Source organism: Toxorhynchites rutilus, chromosome 1, assembly GCF_029784135.1.
Source record: "Toxorhynchites rutilus septentrionalis strain SRP chromosome 1, ASM2978413v1, whole genome shotgun sequence".
Lineage (NCBI taxonomy): Eukaryota > Metazoa > Arthropoda > Insecta > Diptera > Culicidae > Toxorhynchites > Toxorhynchites rutilus.
In genome coordinates, this window is record NC_073744.1 from 138386107 (window position 1) to 138407165 (window position 21059).

Below are 21059 nucleotides of genomic sequence, written 5' to 3' on the forward strand. Positions count from 1 at the left end.
ACATGACAAACGCGCGATGAATCATCGGCGAAGCGAGCGAGAGAACGATGCGCAACAGGAGAGTGAACCGTGCTTGTGCCACAGTGGCCAAAGTAAGGTGACAAGGTGGTGAGTGCCTCCTTTAGATGTTTTCCTCTATTCGAAGCTTGGTGGCGATGTAATCTCGATTTGAAATGGCTGATAATAACAGGAAGGCATTTTGAACAACTGAAAAAAGGGTTAAAATCTTCTGTTTTTCCATTTCTTTTAAAATATGTTCTTTTTTCCAATTCGTTTATTTGTTAGACTGAAGACTTCGTAAGGCTTCGCGAGCCGCTATTAATACAATGTTGGTTTACACAAATTCATCTTAAAACTACGTTCTAACAGAAACTGAAATTTTAATATTTTTGAAGTGTTCTAAACTTAATTTCAATTCAATTTTACTTCTCGTTACGTCGACCAAAACGTTAACGAACAAAGCCAGTGTCACACAATCTTTTGTTCCTTTGACAAATAAACATTTGACAGTGCATGGTAAAAAAGGTTGCAAGTTTTTTTTCATGTAAAATCAACTTGAAAAATAAATTTAATTGACTCCGTGTGACTTAGATTGAGATGAAAAGTTTTCCGCTTGAGCCTTAGTTTTAGACGACTGAAGTTTTCAGCAACCTAATTTTGAAAAAAGTAATTCCAATTGCTGACAAAAGTCAAACTTCCATGAAGTTGCTCTAGAATCCAAACATAGTACAGTCAAATTTCACTCGTTGCACTAAGCTCTTAGCCCAATTTGTGAAAGACTTTCACTCGTTGGGCTGAACTGTTAAAGTCGAAAATCGATCGAGGGTCACACCGATTGTTTGTTGTTATGGGAAACGCAGAAAAGTTTTCACAACACTGACGTTTATTTCATTCGTGGTTGAGTTTCGTTCTAGGTTGGATTAATTGGTAAGTTCTTAATGAAGTTTGATATTAAAATTAGCGTAGATTTAATATACGTTCATTTCGATCGCCAGGCTCAAAATGGATGGTTTGCAAGGATCCAGTACGAACGTTAACCGGTTAACCGTTAAACGGAGGAGCAATTTCCTGACGCTGGTGGAGAAGGTTCGCATAATTGAAGATTTTGAAGCAGGAGGTGGTACGCATGACTTTCTTGGGAAGAAGTACGGCGTAGGATCTTCTACGGTCACGAGAATAATCCAAAAGAAAGAAGCAATTCGTGAGGCGGTGGACATGTTCAAGGAATATGGTGTAAATAATCGAAAAACATTGAAAGAGCAGACGTTCCCTTTGCTGGAAGAAGCTCTTTACATCTGGATTTTACAGCAGCGGCAGTCCAACATTTTGTTGACAGTGGATATTCTTAAAGCAAAGGCGGAGCTGCTGTTTAAGATGTTCCAGGACCGGGGGCTCTATGCGGTGCACGGTTTTTCTGCTTCGGATGGCTGGATGCATCGTTTTAAGCAGCGGTTTGGATTGCGCGTGAAAGCCGTAACAGGAGAAAAGGCATCGGTAAACGTTGAAGCGTACCTAAATTTCAAGAAGGTTCTACAGAAGAAGATTCAGGAAATGCAGCTATCACTATCCCAAGTCTTTAATGCAGATGAATCTGCCTTGTTCATCAAGCTCCTAGCCACACGCTCTGTCGTTACCTGTGATGAGACCGTGGCAAGCGGACGGAAGCAAAACAAGACAAGGTATACGTCTATGCCCTGCTCCAACATAGATGGTTCCCTAAAGCTTCCGTTGTATTTCATTTGCACTGCTGCAAAACCACGAGGAATCAACATCGAAGAACTTCCCGTTTCATATAATCATTCCAAAAAGGCTTGGATGACCAGACTGTTGTTCCGTCAATGGTTCCACGAAGAGTTTGTCCCCGCTGTTCGAAAATTTTCAGCCGAGAGAGGATTGGAGCCAAAGGCATTGCTGGTTCTTGATAATTGCACCAGTCATTATGACGTTGACGAATCTCTACAGAGTGACGATGGACTGATTCAAGTGATCTACCTCCCACCAAATGTAACTGCTGAATGCCAGCCGATGGACCAAGCGGTCATCAATGCAATCAAGCGAAAGTATAAAAGAAAACTAATGCTCGCATTAATTCTGGAAAACGAACACTTAAGGTAAATTTCCAAATATTAAACATTAAATTTTTGTAATTAATTCCAAATATAAACACAAAACTATGCGCACGATAGTTTTTCGTCTGTGCTTTTTCAAAATTTAAATCCAAATTCTAATTGAGGTTTTATTTATGTACTTTCCTCTTTAGTTTGGAAGAACGATTGAAGAAGATTAATCTTCAACAGTGTATTTCGTGGTTGGCAACTTCTTGGGAGGAGATATCTGACAAAACTATACGTAATTCGTGGAAGAAATTGATCGATGGTTTGCCAGAGGATGCTGTTAATGTAGACTCGAAAGCGGCCGATGATGACTTCAAAGCGCTTGTGTTCAGGATTGACAGTTTGGCAGGAACAAAAACATCTGAGCAAGATATTGATCTGTGGATCAAAGATCAGGTGTATGATGCTGATCATAATCCAGATTGGGTAACCAGTGAAGTGTTCTCTGATGACGAGATTTTGTCATCAGTTCTCAAGAAAGATCAACCTGAAATGCAAGAAGAATGGTTGGTAGACACAGAAGATGGAAGTAATTCGTTTGATACTTCCATTACTAGTACCGGAGATCCTGATTTTGGCGATGCAATCAAGTCAATTGATTGCCTAGTTCGCTATATGAAGCATGATGTTGCAGAAGTATGCCGTTTGAACGCGCTACGTTCGAAAATCACTGAAGTTGAATGGCTAAAACAAGCATGTTGAAGAACTCTACGATTTTGTTGAAAATGAATTTACGTGGTTTGTTTAATTTTGTTTGAAACGTTTAAAATAAATATTGTTTTTGTTGAATAATATTCGATTTTATTTATTTCAATGATTCATTTAAAATTTATTTTAAACCTAAAAACACCATCCACGAGCCCCTCGAAAAAAATTTTACGTTGTCAGAATTGACGTTTGTCTTCGATTTAGTTGGGCTATAGCCCAACGAACGGGAGCCCAACTAAATCGAAGCCCAACTAAAGATAGCCCAACGAGTGAAATTCAACTGTAGACATTAAAAATTAAATTAAACATTTTATAACATTTTATGATATTTTTTTTTTTTGTTCAGAATTCGAAAAATATGATTTGGAAATCTGTAATTAGCTTCTGTACATCCTCTTTCAACGTTATTCGTTTGCACATTCAATTTTGTACCATTTGAGTAACTGACTGGTATGCTTGATATGTGAACTTCCTATCTTCCTGGCTACTAACACAATCAAAGTTCAACACGACTAAAACCTGTGAATCTTCCCACCTTCTATCCTTCATCTCGGGATAGCATCTGATGTTTGACTGGAGACCAGGGTTACCATATCTACAGAATAATCTGTATTTATATAGATTTTTTAGACTTTTTGAAACCAAGAATCTGTACAGATTACAGATTTTTTGAGTTTCATACAGAATCTACAGATATTTTAAAATAACATTCCAATATAAGTTATGCCTTGAAGTCAATAATATTTTTTTCCCATCTCACATTTTATTCATATAGCGTTTGAATCAGTCTGAAAGAGAGTCGTTTTGGCATTCATATGTAGCGTGATACCACCCAGCAAACATGAAATCGTATAATTTTGCACGTGCCAAGTCTTACAACAACTCCGGATAAATCATAATCGCATATAATATCAATCAAAGTATGTATCGTGTATATTTGAAATCGCATAAAATGTAAAAACTCGATTTTATATACCATTATCAAATTAAGTCGCAATTCGGTATAATAAACATCAATTTTATGATGTACATTGTCGTAAAATATATTTAATCCGCATCATATGCGTATATTACCCTGATGCAGTTTGTGTGTCGTATAAGCGTATGATTCAAATCGATTCAGTACTGTAGTAAATCGTGTTGCATGCTGAAGAAAATCATGAAACAGTAAATCATATCAGATCCTAATAATGAACATATTACATCATATTGAAATGTCAAAAGTTTTAACTGCTGTTGCAATAAATTTCAGATAGCCGCGCGAGATAGCTGATGGATGATAATCCAGACGACCGGAGTTCGAACCCACATCGCAGCAGTTTTCACCAAACATCAATCTGTGCCATTTTATACATTCATATTCCACTCCCAACACAAGTTAATCAAACAATTATTATTTCTACAAACATAAATACTCATATATAAAATTGGCGATTCGTGAGGCTATAATAAACATTTCACGAAAATATTTTGCGCCATTTGTTTTTTTCTATGTCTGTAATAAATCGTATATGAGAATGGCAAAAGTCGTATTTGGTGCTTTGACAATTCATGAATATATTCATATAAGATCGCAATTCAATTCAACATAATCGCTTTTATAGCCGGTCAAAGTTGCATATTCATCCAAAAAAATTGGGTAAGCATTTGCCATGTATGTATGGCCTCCACTTTTGTATGCATATGCCAGTTAGGCGCATTATATGCCAACCAAATTTTAGGGCATATGATGTTATATATATACGCTTGTTATGCGATAACAACCTATGTCATCTACTAGCGTTACAATAAATAAGTAACACTGTTTTTTCTTTTCTTTCTGAAACACAGTGAATTTGAATTTCAAAAGTGCGCTTATATTATATTTTTCTTTGAAAGGTCTTGTTTTAAAAATTTAAAACACATAGGATTACGTTGTCGGAAACATTTAGTGAGTACAAATAAAAAAAATAGATATCGGTCACGAAAATTATCTAATTTTTGCTCAGAAATTTCATGAGCGATTTGTGATATTTTTACACCAATCGTACCTCCTAACACTATATTGCAATATAAATTGATAAATTTCCAACAATTTTTTGTTAAAATGCGCCCAAAGTGAACAATTAAGATTAATTCAACTCAGCAAATATTGGAGCTCAAGTCTATTAAAAAATAATGATGATGACTAATATTACTCATAATTGGTCTAATTTTATTTACTGGAATCCGTATTTAAACGCAACCTAAAAAGGTTCAACTACGACTGTAAAATTTTGGAAATTTTTAACAGCATCTGATGAAACAGAAGTTACAGAAGTTACATAGCGCAACGTAAAAAGCATGCCTTAGTAACAGTGTAAACTTTCATCATACATCAATGAAGCATTGTATTTTCACTATAGTTCTGGCTCTATCATCGATATCGTCCAATTCGTCGAATTCATAATTACTATGCCAATCAATGATACTAAACCAAAGATTATGTTTCAAATTTGGACTTATAAATTATCTATACAGATTTAAATACAGACTTTCTGAGAAAAAACTAAGATTAAAAGATTTTTTGAGACCAAAAACACAGATTTTATTATGGCAACCCTGCTGGAGACGGAGGAGCAAGAAAAAAGTAACGGAAAAAAGAACACAAAAGAAAAAAGTATTTGCCTACTAGGTATAATTACCCGAATAGCCTCTATCGAACTGAGACTAGAAAATGGAACAAAGGTCTGCAGTCTTGTTAGAAATAATTCCCAATGCGATTGATGTCAGTTCAGAAACATAAACGGAACAAGGTTTCTGTAGTTTTCGGAAGGCGCAAGAATTTTCACAAAAGACACCCAGTTGACCCATTAAGACGAGATCTATCAGCGAAGTATCTTGCCACAAATCGAACGGAGAAAGTTGACCCTCTTTTTGGCATTTTTGCTTCAAATGTGGGTATCCAAGTGCATTTTGAATCAAACCAGACCTTAAGGTATTTGAAGGTAATATTTCTTCGAAAGCTTTGAGCCGCTTTCGAGTAACATTACCGGTTCAGTTTCCTGCGGCGTGTATTCGACCCCAGAATTCCCGAAATCCCGAGAGGACGAGTTTTCTAATGAATTTTGCAGTGGTCTTCACAAGTTTTCGGCACGTGGATCTTGTAAGATAACCAGGCCGTCATCTGTAGCTGTCTTAGTGTGCACTGTACTGCCAAACAACTGACTGAGACATGACCTTTGGGGCATACCCATACAACTATTTCTGGAAGTTGTTAGTTGCCCGAATGAATTTCACGCTTTTCTGACAAACAATTGTATAAGAAGTTATTCAAAATTCCAGGAAGTCCACATCTGTGCAGATTGTTTGACAGAATTAATATGGAAATGTCGAATGTCCCAGTACAGGTCAAAATCGCGTCCAATGCGTCTTGAATATTGGACGTGTTTAGTATGAAGTTTACAATGTTCGAAAAAGCTTTCAAGCCTTGTTCCTTCTAACGTCGATTGAATGCATATGAAATATAAGCCCCAATCATCCTGTTGTGCTAATTAGAGCCTTGTGCATTGTGTTCGATCGGACTTAGCATGCGGATCCATAATAGGATCTCACCTGTGGAAATCCTTTGTGAACATCTACAAGTATCAGAACTTCATACAGCCCACATCTTAGAACCGACTATACCGATTTAGTTCCGAAACCGAACAATCCTCGTTCGGACTCGGATCTTCTATTATTCTTAGCTATCTTACGGCGCAATCGGAGAAGAGAGTTTTCTGTTTGATGATCCATTCATTGTCGAAGTTATCTTTATCGGAGATCAATTCATCGACACACATACTCGCATCGGAGACCACATCTCCTATCTCCACGGTTCGAGAAGTGATGTGTGATGTGATGTGAGACTGTCTATGAAAAACCACTTGGTCAACAATTTTGTTTGCCTCATCATAACTCGGTGCTTTTACACGCACTTTGTTAAATAACCTCCGGTTATTTAATAGCGAATTCGTTTTTAAAACTGAGTCAGTGCCAAACTGACTCTGTAATAAAAAAAAAACGTTTTCAGTTTCACGAATGCGGTGTTTTGTTGGTGTGCGTTATATAGTCTGATTTGTTTATATTCGCGACGATAAATGTACAGTGTCGACGTCTAAAGGGTGTGTCACATCAAATTGCATCACGGAAAAAACGCTGTAGAAATTCGCTCAGTAGACCGATCCTTTTGAAAATTTTAGGCAGTAAAATAAAAACTATTAAACAACTTTTGGCATTTTCTTTTTATTCATACTTCGAGCCCAAGCCCGTATGCTCGCACCTTCCTCTTTACCCCGTCCATAAGGTTCTGTACAACGTCAGGTTGTAGTTTTTCTTGAACAGAAATCCATTTTCTCTTGAAGTCCGCCTCCGATTTGGCAACTTTTGGGTTCTTCCGGAGGGCCTGCTTCATAATCGCGCAATATTTCTCTATTGGGCGAAGCTCCGGCGCGTTGGGCGGGTTCATTTCCTTTGGCACGAAGGTGACCCCGTTGGCTTCGTATCACTCCAACACGTCCTTTTAATAGTGGCACGAAGCGAGATCCGGCCAGAAGATGGTCGCACGGGGCCTACTCGAGATGAGCGAGTGTAAGGCGTGTGACGGCAAAATAATGATTAGCGATGATCCTGTCGCTTGTGTAGGTAAGTGCGGTGTTCGATTCCATCGGCGCTGTACTTCACATACAAAGGCAACAGCGAAACTGATTGCAGATAATGCGAATATTCAGTTTGTATGTGACGAATGTTTGTCGAACCAGAAATGTGGCGTGCGAGATGATGGTTTAGATGTTGTGGGATTGCAAAGAGAGATGGAAAAGGTCTCGCTTTCTCTCACTAGCATTCAAGAAAACATCATCGAGCAAATAAACATTGCGATTGAGAAGGAAAGGGATAAGCTTGTTAAATCTTTCGACGAGCTTTTCAAAGAGAAGCTTGCAAGCTTGGAAACCAGTGTTGCCAAAAAGTTTGAAAATATAAAAAGTTTATTCTCTGAAAAAAATTATGTAGATAGGGACACAGCTGTTATGAACAGGAAGCGACATGTTAGTCCAAGCACAATTAGTGCCAATTTGGACACACCGAGTAAAAAAATTATGTTGATGAATAACAATAATGATTTGATGCAAAAAGGTAATTTGAAAGAAAAGGTGATGCTGAATAATAATAGCAAGAACATTGTAAGTTATGCGAATGTCGTTGCTCGTAAGGCTCGTCCGGTGATTGTGGTGAAACCAGTTGAGTCTAATAAAAAGAGTGAAGAAACAAGAAAAATTTTAAAAACTAAATTAGATCCCAAAATACACAAAATAGCCAATTTCAAGAACGGGAAAGATGGCTCGATTATTGTTGAATGCGCGGAAGGGTATAATGTAGAAAATGTAAAACAAAGAATTGAAAGCAATCTTGGAGAGAGGTTTAATACGTTTATACCAAAACCGATCAAACCAAAATTGAAAATTATTGGGATGAGCGATCAATATTCCTCTGAGGTTTTTATCGATTATTTAAAAAGTCAGAATGATAACATTTCTATCACTGATGTTAAAGTTGTTGCGAAGTATGAAAATCCACGCTTGAAATATAATAAATATAACACGATTATTGAAGTTGATCATGACACTTATGGCCACCTGATGACTGCTGGTAAAGTAAGTGTTGGGTGGGATAAATGTAATGTGATTGAAGCCTTTAATGTTTTGCGATGTTTCAAATGTGGAGAATTTTGACATAAGAGCACCGACTGCAAAAAAGAACAAACATGTCCAAGATGTAATGGAAAACATAAAACATCTGAGTGTTCATCAACAGAATGGAAATGTATAAATTGCTTGAAAGTTAAAAAGGAACAAAAAATGAATTTGGATGAAAATCATCCAACTTTTAGTACACAGTGTCCTGTGTATCGGAGATTGCTGGAGAAGCAAAAAAGCAACATTTTTCAAACTAAATAGCAATTTCGGAAAACTACATGTGAAAGTAAGTTGGCAATAATCTATTTGAATATAGCTGGGCTTTGTACAAATTACGCAGAAATGCGATTACTTGTAGAAAACGTGCGTCCTCAGATGGTTTTTCTTTCTGAAACTCACATAGTTAATGAAGAATCATTTGACCAGTACAACATACCGGGTTACAAAGTTGTTTTTTGTTTGTCGCACTCTAAACACACAGGAGGTGTTGCAATTTATGCAAAAGAATCAGTTAATTTCAACATTCGGTTAAACGAAGCTGTTGAAAATAATTGGTTCTTGGCTATTTCAGTTGAAAGGGGCATGCAGATAAGAAATTATGGAATTGTATACCATTCCCCTAGTTCCAGTGACCAGCGATTTATTGAAATTTTGGAGAACTGGTGGGAAAATATCGTTGATTGCAGTAAATTAAATGTAATTGCTGGTGATTTTAATATTGACTGGCTCAATGTACGAAATTCGAATCAATTGAAACAATTATCGCATTATTTCAACTTGAAACAAACGGTTCTCGAAGCTACTAGAATTTCTAAACATAGTAGAACTCTGATTGATCACGTCTTTCCAAATTTTGCTACTGTTCATTCTTCGACCGAGGCCAAATTTAAAATAACTGACCATGAGACAATTTTTGTTTACATTGAGAATGAACAGCATGACAGTGATGGAAATAAAGTAAAGATCAAATGTTGGAAACGATATTCTAAAGAATCCATGTCTCAGCTTGTGTCGGCAAGCCTGGATTTTGTGGCAATGACTGGACATCTGAATGATAAAGCAGCTGTTCTAACTAATATTTTGAGAGAGTGTATGAATAAATTAGTAGTTGAAAATATATTGATTTGAGCAATTCGAACAGCTGGTACTCTTTGGATCTGATGCGCCTCAAACGCAAAAGAGACAAAAAGTACAAAAAGTTTTTGAGAACTAATTCAGAAAACCATTGGAACATGTACACCTTAGCGCGGAACATATATTCACGGGCCTTGAAAAAGACTAGATGTGAATATATACAGAGGAAAATCGATGAACATCAAAATAATAGTAAAGGACTATGGAGAATATTAAAAACATTATTAAATTCGAAAAATAGTATACCGCGTTCCATAGTTTTCGGAGGGTCAGAAGAACAGTCAGACCAAATTATTGCAGAGAAATTTAACAGTTATTTCGTTAATAGTGTTCTGCTGATCAACCAAAGTATTGCGTTGGTCAGAGAACCTGACGAAATAATACAGCCGATTACTATCAATAGCAGACTAGATTGTTTTTCACCTATCACTTTTGTTGAATTGAAAGGTATCTGTTTTTCATGCATTGCAAAAATCGGCTGGTACCGATAATGTCAACGCGAAAGTGATTCAAGATTGCTTTCACATCATTGGACACGATCTGCTGGACCTGATAAATGACTCTTTACGAACTGGGCACGTGCCAAAGGTTTGGAAGGAATCCCTTGTGATTCCAATCCCCAAAGTTAATGGGACGGATAAAGCCGAAGAGTACCGCCCTATTAACATGCTACACATATTAGAGAAACTGGTAGAACTTGTTGTGAATGGTCAGCTGATACATTTTATAGATAATAACAGTTTGCTAATTCCAGAACAGTCGGGATATCGAGAGGGACACTCTTGTGAAACCGCGCTGAATCTGGTATTAGCAAAATGGAAAGAGAATATCGAGGCGAAAGAGACTATATTTGCGGTATTTCTGGATCTTAAACGCGCTTTTGAAACAATTTCTAGGCCCTTATTGTTACAAACACTGAAGCGCATTGGAATTGTAGGGATGGCGTACAAATGGTTTGAAAGCTATTTGTGCGATAGAACTCAAAAGACTCGTTTCAACGATTCTGTTTCCGATCCCATTGGCAACTCACTCGGGGTGCCACAGGGAAGTGTTTTAGGGCCCATTTTGTTTATTTTATACATAAATGATCTGCGACGAATTTTACGATACTGTGACATTAATTTGTTCGCGGATGATACTGTCCTGTTCATCGCAGCTAAGGATATAAAAGAAACCGCGGAACACATAGACGAAGATTTGCATTCTCTGGCTCAGTGGCTTAAATTTAAACAATTAAAGTTAAATGTTGGCAAAACAAAATACATGCTCATTTCTGCAGCAAACTCCAGTATTGACGTAAATTTTGAAATAGATGGTGAGACATTAGAACGCGTGAAAGAAATCAAATACTTAGGAGTTATTATTGATGACACGTTAACTTTCAAGTCTCACATCAATAATGTCATCAAAAAGATTGCCAAGAAGTACGGCGTTTTGTGTCGTTTGAAGAAAGAGTTGACAATAAACAGTAAAATTAAATTGTATAAATCATTGATTTCACCGCACATAGATTTTTGCTCGTCGATCCTCTTCCTTGCAAATAATACACAATTAACGAGATTGCAGCGTTTACAAAATAAAGTAATGCGTTTGATTTTAAGATGTAGTAGATACACTTCCTCCAGTTTGATGTTGGACGCGCTATAGTGGCTATCTGTGAAGCAGAGAATTTATTACATGACAATGGTGTTCATCTTCAAAATTTTGAACGATATGCTGCCTCGATATTTGTGTGATCGAATTGAAAGAGGAAGTGATATTCATAGATACAATACAAGAAACGCGAATGATGCAAGAACACCCAACTTTATGTTTAGTAGGTCGCAGAACTCGTTGTTATATAAAGGTATAAATTTCTTCAATTCGATGCCCAGAGAAATTAAACGTGCGGCAACAATGGCAGAGTTCAAGAAAATGTGTATTTCACACGTAAAATCTGTTTTGTAAACAGGTTTTATAATTTTTCCTAAATCATTCATTTATGTTTTAAATTGATAAAAATTAATAAAATTTATTTACAGGTTAAACTACCATGTTCGTACTGATGATGATGATTTTTTTTTTGTTTTGTTTATGTATATTGTAAAAAAAAGTAATAAGCGTTGTCTACTGCGGAGAAGAACAACAGGCCCGGCAGCTGACGAAAGTCCGCTTTGACGTAGGTTTCGTAGTCCATTACCAGGCAATGCGGCTTTGTCAGCATTTCGGTGTACAGTTTCCGGGCTCGCGTCTTCCCCACCATGTTTTGCCTTTCGTCGCGGTTAGGAGCCTTCTGAACCTTGTATGTACGCAGGCCCTCCCGCTGCTTGGTCCTCTGAACGAATGAACTTGACAAATTCAGCTTATTGGCGACATCCCGGACCGAACTTCTCGGATCACTTCTAAACTGCTTAAATACGCGCTTGTGATCTTTTTCACTGACGGAGCATCCATTTTTGCCGTTCACCTTCCGGTCGATGGTTAGGTTCTCGAAGTATCGTTTTAGTACTCTGCTGACCGTGGATTGGACGATTCCCAGCATCTTACCGATGTCCCGATGTGACAACTCCGGATTCTCGAAATGAGTGCACAAGATTAATTCACGACGCTCTTTTTCGTTCGACGACATTTTTCCAAATTTACGAAAAATTGACAGTGAAGCATGGCCAACGTGATCTATACACTCTTATCTGATTATAAGCGGAAGCTGAAGATATAATTCCTAAAAATTAAATTTCTACAGCGTTTTTTCCGTGATGCAATTTGATGTGACACACCCTTTAATGGCGATATTAATGCTTGGGAGGTAAATTATTCTCTATCAGATCAGCAGGGCCAAGTGCAGTGTAAAAAAAAATAAAAGTTTGAATGAATGTTTTCACTTCATATTGTTTTATTACTTAAAACATGTAGTTCTGACACTTACTTAACCATTTGTCGATGCATTTCCTGGTTTTTCCACAAATAATTACTATTATAATATAAAATCATCATTAGCAACAGTTTTCGTTCAATATGTTTCTGTGATATCCTTCCTTCTTTGTTTTTAAGAGGCTTTAAACTTTGCAGTTCATTCGCCTCTAACACTCTGTGATATCGAAAAAAAAAAAATGGGGTAGGAGCCTACCTTTTTTTTTTTTTTTTATCTGTATTTTAGTGACTTTCAACACATTTGGCTGGTTCGTCACTTTGCTTCCATTTTTGGAAGAATGTCGGGAGTGAGAATTGAACTCGTGACCTTTAGCGTGAGAGGTATGAATGTTACCACTACGTCAGATCGCCTCCACTAGGAGCCTACCTGTTGGTCTCAAATGTTCCTATCTCACGCCTCCACGAAGATCATATGACGACATTTTTAGATCGGGCGTGAACTGGAAACACACACCTGGTCTTGGCTCCGAGAACGGGTGTCGAAAGTGGCTAAGTGAGGGGGTGCGAGCGAGTCAGAGCGCTATATCTCTCCCGGGGAAGGCCTCCCGGGGAAGGCCTCCCGGGTCATGGAAGCCTTGCCAACCCGCTGTCTCCCGGGCAAAGGAGACACACCCAGAAAATGGAGCTACGTTCACGAAGAATACTCAGAATGCGATCGCCCGAGGAGGGTCCCCGAACTGGAGCTGGTCCTGGAACGGGCGTAAGAGCGAGCGGCCAGCGGCTGGAGGGCGAAGTGCAAGAGCGGGCCACCAGCCGGGTTCAACCCGAAGAGCTACCGCCACACGGAAACAGCAGCCATCGACATCACCAACGAAACGCTGCGCCTACGAGGCGTGTCAGACGACAGTCGTCCACACTTGTGGGTACTACTAGGCGACGGATCATGTGGACACACGAAATGAACGAATTCGTGATCCGCGCCTATTACATCTGCACTGCTTTGGAGACGGACATGAGCGGTCGCCCTCGAATACTCGCAATATTCGAGGAAGCGTATCCAGAGTTCGTCGGGAGGCTTGACCAAAACGCGATGAACGCGAGGCGTAGAGCGATTGTACGCAACAATATGCTCTCCCAAACGCAAGTCGACGAGATCAAGCAGCAGGTGCAGAGAGAACTAAGCTCCAGAACAAGCAGAGCAAGCGATGTGTCGAGACGAAGTTCAGTACGGCTGAGCAATTCATTCGCGAGTGGGGCACGTGAATCAGCACCAGTGGAGGCCACAGTACAACAACCCCCTGAGCCGAAAGATCCACAGCCAGATCAACAACTACTACGCGATCTGGTCTTCCATTACGACGAGGCGATCTCACAGTTCCGCGACACGGACCCTTTGTCGCGCCCCAGGATCCCGAAGTTGCAGCATTCCCGCAGGCTGACAAGTGCAGTAAAGCTCATGAACGAGCACGTTCTTCCGCTGCACTTGGTTGATGCTGAGAACATGGAGGAGCTGCAACTGAAAGTTTACTGTGCTGCTGTGGCGACCGCCAAAAGTTTAGGATACCGTATTAGGCCAAGAGGCGGACTGCTCCAACATCTCCGTGAAAGGCGTGAGCCTCTATGGCGAAGGAGATTGGAGCAACGGATCCTAAACAAGCGCGCCGCAATTGGAAGACTGATGGCGTACAAAAGAGGCAGCAGATCGGTGAAATTATGTCGCCAAGTTGCTGTGATCGTGCGGCCTACTGAACTTCGCCAGCTGGGAGCTCACCAGCTGACGGAAAAACTCGACACACTGGTACAGCAATTGAGCGTCCTTACAAAACGGCTGAAACGTTACTCTGAGTCTGCAAAGCGCCAGGAACAAAATCGGATGTTCAGAGATAACGAGAAAGCGTTCTACGACCACATTAACGACGAGAAGCCCGACTACCGCGAAGGTTTGCCAGATATTAGCGATGTGACGAACTTCTGGGCTGGTATTTGGGAGACCCCAGTAGAACATCGCGACGGGCAAATGTGGTTAAGACGGGAGGAGGAGAGTTGTGGTGAAATTAGAGAGATGCCAGCTATCATCGTCGGAGAGAACGATGTCCGCGAAGCCTCGCGGTACCTGAGGAACTGGGCAGCACCGGGCCCCGATGGTGTCCAGAACTTTTGGCACAAGAAGCTGACCGTCGCACATCCAAAGATAGCTGAGTGCTTCAACAAGGTGCTACATGACCCACACAACCTTCCTGAATTCGCCACCCGTGGCGTCACCTTCCTCCTCCCGATAGACAGCAACACATTGAACCCATCAAAGTACAGACCGATAACGTGCCTATCGAGTCTGTACAAAATACTGAGCAGCATAATTACCGCCAAAGTTTTGCTCACTGCGAACAGCATCACATCATCGCAGAAGAGCAGAAAGGATGCAGGAAAAATACGCATGGCTGCAAAGACCAGGCCATCATCGACGCAGCCATAGTCGGCCAGGCGGTATATAACCAGCGGAACCTAAGTATGGCCTACATCGATTACAGGAAGGCTTATGACTCCATACCTCACTCGTTTCTCGTCCGGGTATTGGAGCTCTACAAAATTGATCCCGTCGTCGTTAGGTTCCTGCAGCATGCGATGAGGCAGTGGAGTACGTCTCTGCACCTCAGTGATGGGGAAAATGTGTTGCAGTCTAGAACGCTGCAGATAAAGAGGGGGATATTCCAAGGCGACTCTTTCAGCCCGCTTTGGTTTTGTCTGGCACTGAACCCCCTCAGTAGGACGCTCAATAGAAACGGTCATGGCTATAAAATAAGGTATGGCGACGGCGCCCACGAAGAAGTGACCCATACCTTCTACATGGATGATCTCAAGGTCTACGCTGATTCACGTCAGCGTCTAGGTGTAGCTATCCGGGTTGTCGAAGACATAAGCAGGGACATCTGCATGGAGTCCGGCCTTGACAAGTGCCGCTGTGTCCATCTGCTGAAAGGGCAGCTTACCGAATCCGGAGGTTACGAGGTCTATGACGGCGAGTTCATAAGAGACATGGTTCGTGGCGAATCCTATAAATATCTTGGATTCCGACAGCTCACCGGGATTCGCCACTCCGACATCAAGACGGAGCTGCGAGACAAGTTCTTGAGTCGAGTGAACTGTGTCCTGAGGACTTTCCTCAACGCAGGGAACAAGGTACGCGCGATCAACACATTCGCGGTTCCCCTGCTGACCTTCAGTTTTGGTGTAGTCAAATGGAGCAAAACTGACCTAGAGGACCTTGAGAGGAGGATGAGGAAAGCATTTAAAGAGGCCGGAATGCACCATCCTCAATCGGCACTGGAGAGAGTTTCACTGCCACGCAAAGAAGGGGGACTTGGAATAGTCGACATATCTGCACTGTGTGTTGCCAGGTACGACAACTGCGCGAGTACTTCGCAGAACGCGCCAACCAAAACGCGCTATACCGGGCTGTCTGCGCCGCCGACAGAGGATACAGCGCTCTGCACTTGGTGCAAGCGGAGTACCAACTCAACTGCAATCTGCAGACAGTGGAGGAGAAGATTGCAGCTTGGAAGCAGAAGGCAGTACATGGTGCCCACCCCCATCAACTGGACCGGCCACACGTCGACAAGGCCGCATCTAATCTGTGGCTAACGCGTGGTGAACTCTCTTCAGTAGTAGAAGCCGACATGATAGCCATCCAGTACAGGATAATGCCGACGAGAAACTGCAGGCGGTACGTCTGGCATCAAGACGTTGATGACATTTGCCGGATGTGCCATCAACCAGGTGAAAACATAGAGCACATTATGGGAGGCTGTCCCGTTTTGGCCAACGCAGCCTACACCGAGCGCCACAACAACGTGGCCCGTATTGTTCATCGACAACTGGCGCTCCAATGTGCTCTACTGGAAGACAACGTACCAAACTACCGGTACCTGCCTGCACCTGTCCTAGAAAATGACCGTTTCAAGCTGTACTGGGATCGCACTGTTCTGACCGACCTCTCGATCCACCACAACCGTCCAGATATAATGGTTTACGACAAGAGCGACCGCAAAGTCACCATCATCGATGTCGCTATTCCACTGAACCAGAATCTGGAGGAGACCCACGGTCGCAAAATCTGCAAGTACCGACCATTGGCCGTGGAGCTCAAGGAACTGTGGGGGCTAAGGGAGGTCCCAAGAATTGTTCCAGTCGTTCTCTCTGGAACTGGAATTGTCCCGAAGACACTTCTGGAAGCGCTAAAGGTGTTGAACATGGAGAAGGAATTGGCCGGCATCCAAAAGTCGGTCATCCTTAGCACCTGCGCGATTGTCCGACAATTTCTCGGTCAGGACTGAAACAGCACGAGCATGCAGATACGTGCATTCCGCAGAGCCTAGTCCCCCTTTGGCATTCAGAAGCCCGGGGGCAGGTGAAAATTCTGGCTAGGTTCGCCTAGTTAAGAAGTGAGATAAGTCTGCCAAAAAAAAAAAAAAAAACTCTTATTTCATCACATGAAATAAATATTCGATACGTTAAAGTAAATTTTCATTCATAATTTTGATTTTGAAAGCAGGTTTATTCCACCTGAATATCCATCATTATTTTCGCCTCCCAATGAAAGCACACGTAGCTTAATGCCGTCTGCTCGAATATACTTTCAAAATCAGAATCCGAATTGGATTACGATTCCAATAATACAAAAGCAAAAGGCAGCAGGTTTTTCATCTTCATAGTTTTTATTTTTAGATTTTCCAAAATATACTCGGAACTTGACAGTTCGGTATAGTTGTATTGGTGAACCCGAGTGCCAACCCGTGAAACATCTCAGTGCGAAACTAACAGCTTTCGGGGCGAACCAGTGCGAAACTGACTGAATAAAAAAACGTTTTGACAGCGGTTAGTGCGGCACTGAGGTTGAAACTGAACAAAAACGAATTCGCTATAAGCATCAAACCTCTCGAAATATCGAGAATTTCCAATGGTTTTCCTTGGGCCGAAAAGGGGAATCCGGGTTCACACTAACGTTTGCATTAAAAGAAAGACTTTTTTCGGATGGTGATAAAATAACTAAGACAGATAATAGAGTTTGATAAATTTCCCATGGAAGGTAATTATATAAGCTTACTTGCAAAACAATTCTACGCCCTTGCGAGCGGCCTTCCGGCAGTTAACCGGAACATTCGCCATGGTGGACGAAAACATGCGTGTAGGCATGTATCTGAGTTCTTTCTTCGTTTCATTTATCAATTCCTTCTCAGTTTCACGACAAAATTGTTGGAGTAGATCTTACCCTTCAGGTTTGCCCAGAAATTCTCGATGGGACGCAGCTGAGGGACGTTGGGTGAGCTCGCCGACCATATCGATATTCAGCCGATCCATCTCCTCTAACTAGCGATAAACTTCTACGCTTCGATATTATTAACCTGTCCCCCCACTACATGTCCATTATACCCGCATCGATAAAAATGTTCTACTTTTCGGCTTGTTTTAAATTCAGTAAAAAACATAAAAAACACATTTTTATGAAACATTCATTGGCCAAGTTTTTTCCGAAATTCACGAATTTTGGACGTTTTTTCAAGCTCCGTAAAAATAAAACAAAGAATATCTTCACTATCTATTATATCATTATTTGTTTATCTATTTTTTAACAATAAAACAAAAATTGAACGGAGAAAAACATTCATAACTAGAATAGTTAAGAGTCGATAAAGTGAGAGGGTTCAAAAAAAAAAGGATTGCAATGGAAGTTTCACATTGAGTATAACAACAGAGATATGTAATATAATTTGAGGAAGTTATTTTTCTGTAATTTAATCAATGTTTTTGTCATGCGAAAATAATATCAATTTTCATAACATTTCAAATTACATTCGAATGCCCCTCACAGCAAATCTTCCATTTGAATATGGCGTCGATTGTTTAAAAAAATCTGCTGTTTTAACTGGTCCAAGACCAGTTAACGTTCGCTCAGTTAAAACGCAGACCAGTTAGCTAACGATTACTGTATTTGACTACTGGCGTACACGAATACGGCGGACTTTACAGATGGAAAGTTTAATGTTTTCTGTGTTGATAAAACATAGTTTTTGCATGCTGAAATATACCAGTAGGGGAAGGGTGACCTTAAGTAAAAGTTGATTTTTTCTTGAATTTCACAAATAATATACAGCTTTTTCACCACGACTCGATAGTATAATTCTTCCGAGTCATAAATTTTGCTAAATTGCTGCATCTTTGAAAAAAGTAGAAAGAGTCGGGAAAGACGGATACCAGGGGCGTAAAAGATGGACACTGACTGAAAAGTTATATTTTGAAATTCAAGTTGATGTACTTAACAGGTTTTGGAGGGCTTTACAAATGATTGATCAAAAAGTCTTGTCTAAAATCACCTAGAAGGCCTTGTTATTTTTCTCATTCATTCATGTCTAAAATAGCTTCCGGTATCTGGAATGACAGATTCCAGACAATTTAACAACCGCTAAGCTTTGCCAGACTTCTGAGTTCGAAAGCCAATTTTCTGACTTCCGTCATGGACTTCCCATAGAATCTCCTCTGTAGGTCGAGGAGATGTCGATACTTGCAACGATTCTGTCACTTCCATTTGAGGTTTCTCGTTCCTGCTGTTGACTGAAAACTACCGGAAGTGAAAAATTAGAATTTTTGAGGAGAGTTGTTCTTAGAATGTTAGAATTCAACGCAACTGTGTTCATGAGGGACCCTCCCTTAACAGTTTCTCCATCCGCTGGTTTGTTCATAACTTCCGGTTGTTCTTGCAAACGTAGTTAGTGGGAAACTATTGGAAAAAGGAAGGGACAGTCAAATTGTTTTCAAAAACGGTATGTTCGTCTTTCCCGACTTGATTAGTAACTCTTGAGCCTTCCAAGGAACTTCGGATCGATAAATTTTACCCTCAACTATAAGCAGCTACACAAAACGAATAATTTATTAGTTTTCTTAGATTGCAGATTTTCACAGTCAATCAAATATGTTCAATGTTCAGTTCAGTGTGTTTATGGTATGCGCATTGGGTAGTTGAGAATGTATATTTCTTACACAGTGTCTTGTATCATTGTATTTCTACACCATTCTCTCCTCGTTTATTGCAGTAGCGGCAAAAACATTTGCGAATAGAATATCATATTCAAATACAAAAACACAATGATAACCGTGGTCACCTTCTGATATCACTTCTTCTTTGCATCCTTGAGACCGGCGCCGGCGTTGAACTTAAAGAATATAATATCTCCATCCTCGACGACGTAATTACGACCCTGCTGCCGATACTTACCGGCAGCCTTAGCGTTGGCTTCACTTCCTTCCTCCTTAAAATCTTTGTAGTGCATCACTTCGGCCATGATGAAACCCTTCTCGAAATCGGTATGAATTCGGCCGGCCGCCTGCGGTGCCTTGGTACCCTTTTGGATGGTCCAAGCCTTCACCTCGTCCGGACCGGCGGTGAAGAAATACTCCAACTGCAGCGCCTTGTAACCGGTGGTGATAATACGATCCAGCATCGAGGTGCACTTGGTCTCCTCCTCGTAGGCCTTCCGTTCCAGGTCCGACTCTTTCTCAGCCAAATTATTCTCGAACAAGCCGGAGAATGGGATCAGTGGTGCGCCCGGATCGTGCTTGTCGATCCACTCCTTGATCTTGGGCAGCCATTTGTTCTTTTTTCGGATGAAATCCTTCTCCGACAGATTCGCCAGATAAATGCAAGGCTTTGAGGTCAGGAAAAGATACTTGTTCAGTACCTCGATGTCATGAGCGCTCCAGTCAGCGAATCTGATGTGCTTCTTCTCATCCACCAGAACCTCTTTGACCTTTACCAGCGTTTCCTAGAAGGTGAGATGGGAGGAATTTTGAAATCAATATTTTTTTTTTATCTATTTTCGTTCTCTAGAATGTATCACACGAACTTAGACCCCGAATAGGACAAATTTTAAAAGCAGTATTTACTCAGCTTTGATTAACGATTAGTTTGATTGGGTTCAATTAAACGCCTTTCTTCGCATTCCAACTCGGGTACGGCAGTAAGAAATAAATAGGAGAAGTCACAATCAATAAATCACCCCCATAGAAGATGATACGCTGTGAAGAAGAGTGATGTTGCCGACCGGCTTGGCTTGGCATATACGCTCAGCATGAATGAAACTCATTTTAACACGTTGCGCGTTTTGGTGGTGCCGATTGGCGTGAATGAGACCCATGTAGTCGCGGATTGTAGAGTTCATAATATGCTCATTACAGGCGTCCGTGTCCGTGATCCACTCTCGGCAGCGATCGATCCCCGTGCTGGATCCTATGATTAGCTGCGGATGACTGGCTGGAAACTGCCAGGTGGGTGGTCTAATTCATTGAACACCTCTAATCATAAGTTAACTATCTTCTGATTGAATTTCAATTTACTAGAGCCTATAGTGGAGGTGCAGTGTCATAGCTTAAATTTCCAGACAATCACGCTGACCTTACTGACCTTCCGAAAAATAAGCGTAGAACATGTTTTTGGAGGATCGGTACACGGGGAACAATAATGCTCCGTTCCGCTGTTGTCCATTATTATGGGTGAATGATTAATGGGAGAAAT

The 21059-nt window shown here is 40.7% G+C and overlaps 2 protein-coding genes across 2 annotated transcripts in view; one reads left to right on the forward strand and one right to left on the reverse strand.

Annotated features, from left to right (window-relative positions):
• The first annotated feature begins 16 nt into the window (after positions 1 to 16).
• LOC129761474 (jerky protein homolog-like) lies at positions 17 to 2816 on the forward strand. The gene is made up of 3 exons (XM_055759196.1): positions 17 to 108; positions 996 to 2111; positions 2261 to 2816. The coding sequence occupies exons 1-3, from the start codon at positions 17 to 19 to the stop codon at positions 2814 to 2816; spliced, it is 1764 nt and encodes a 587-aa protein (XP_055615171.1).
• A 16574-nt stretch (positions 2817 to 19390) lies between these two features.
• LOC129766145 (obg-like ATPase 1) overlaps positions 19391 to 21059 on the reverse strand; it is a 67303-nt gene continuing 65634 nt past the window's right edge. Inside the window, exon 6 of the mRNA XM_055766613.1 lies at positions 19391 to 20310. Coding sequence (XP_055622588.1) covers positions 19660 to 20310 — 651 coding nt within the window. The 3' untranslated portion in view covers positions 19391 to 19659. The remainder of the gene's footprint in view (positions 20311 to 21059) is intronic.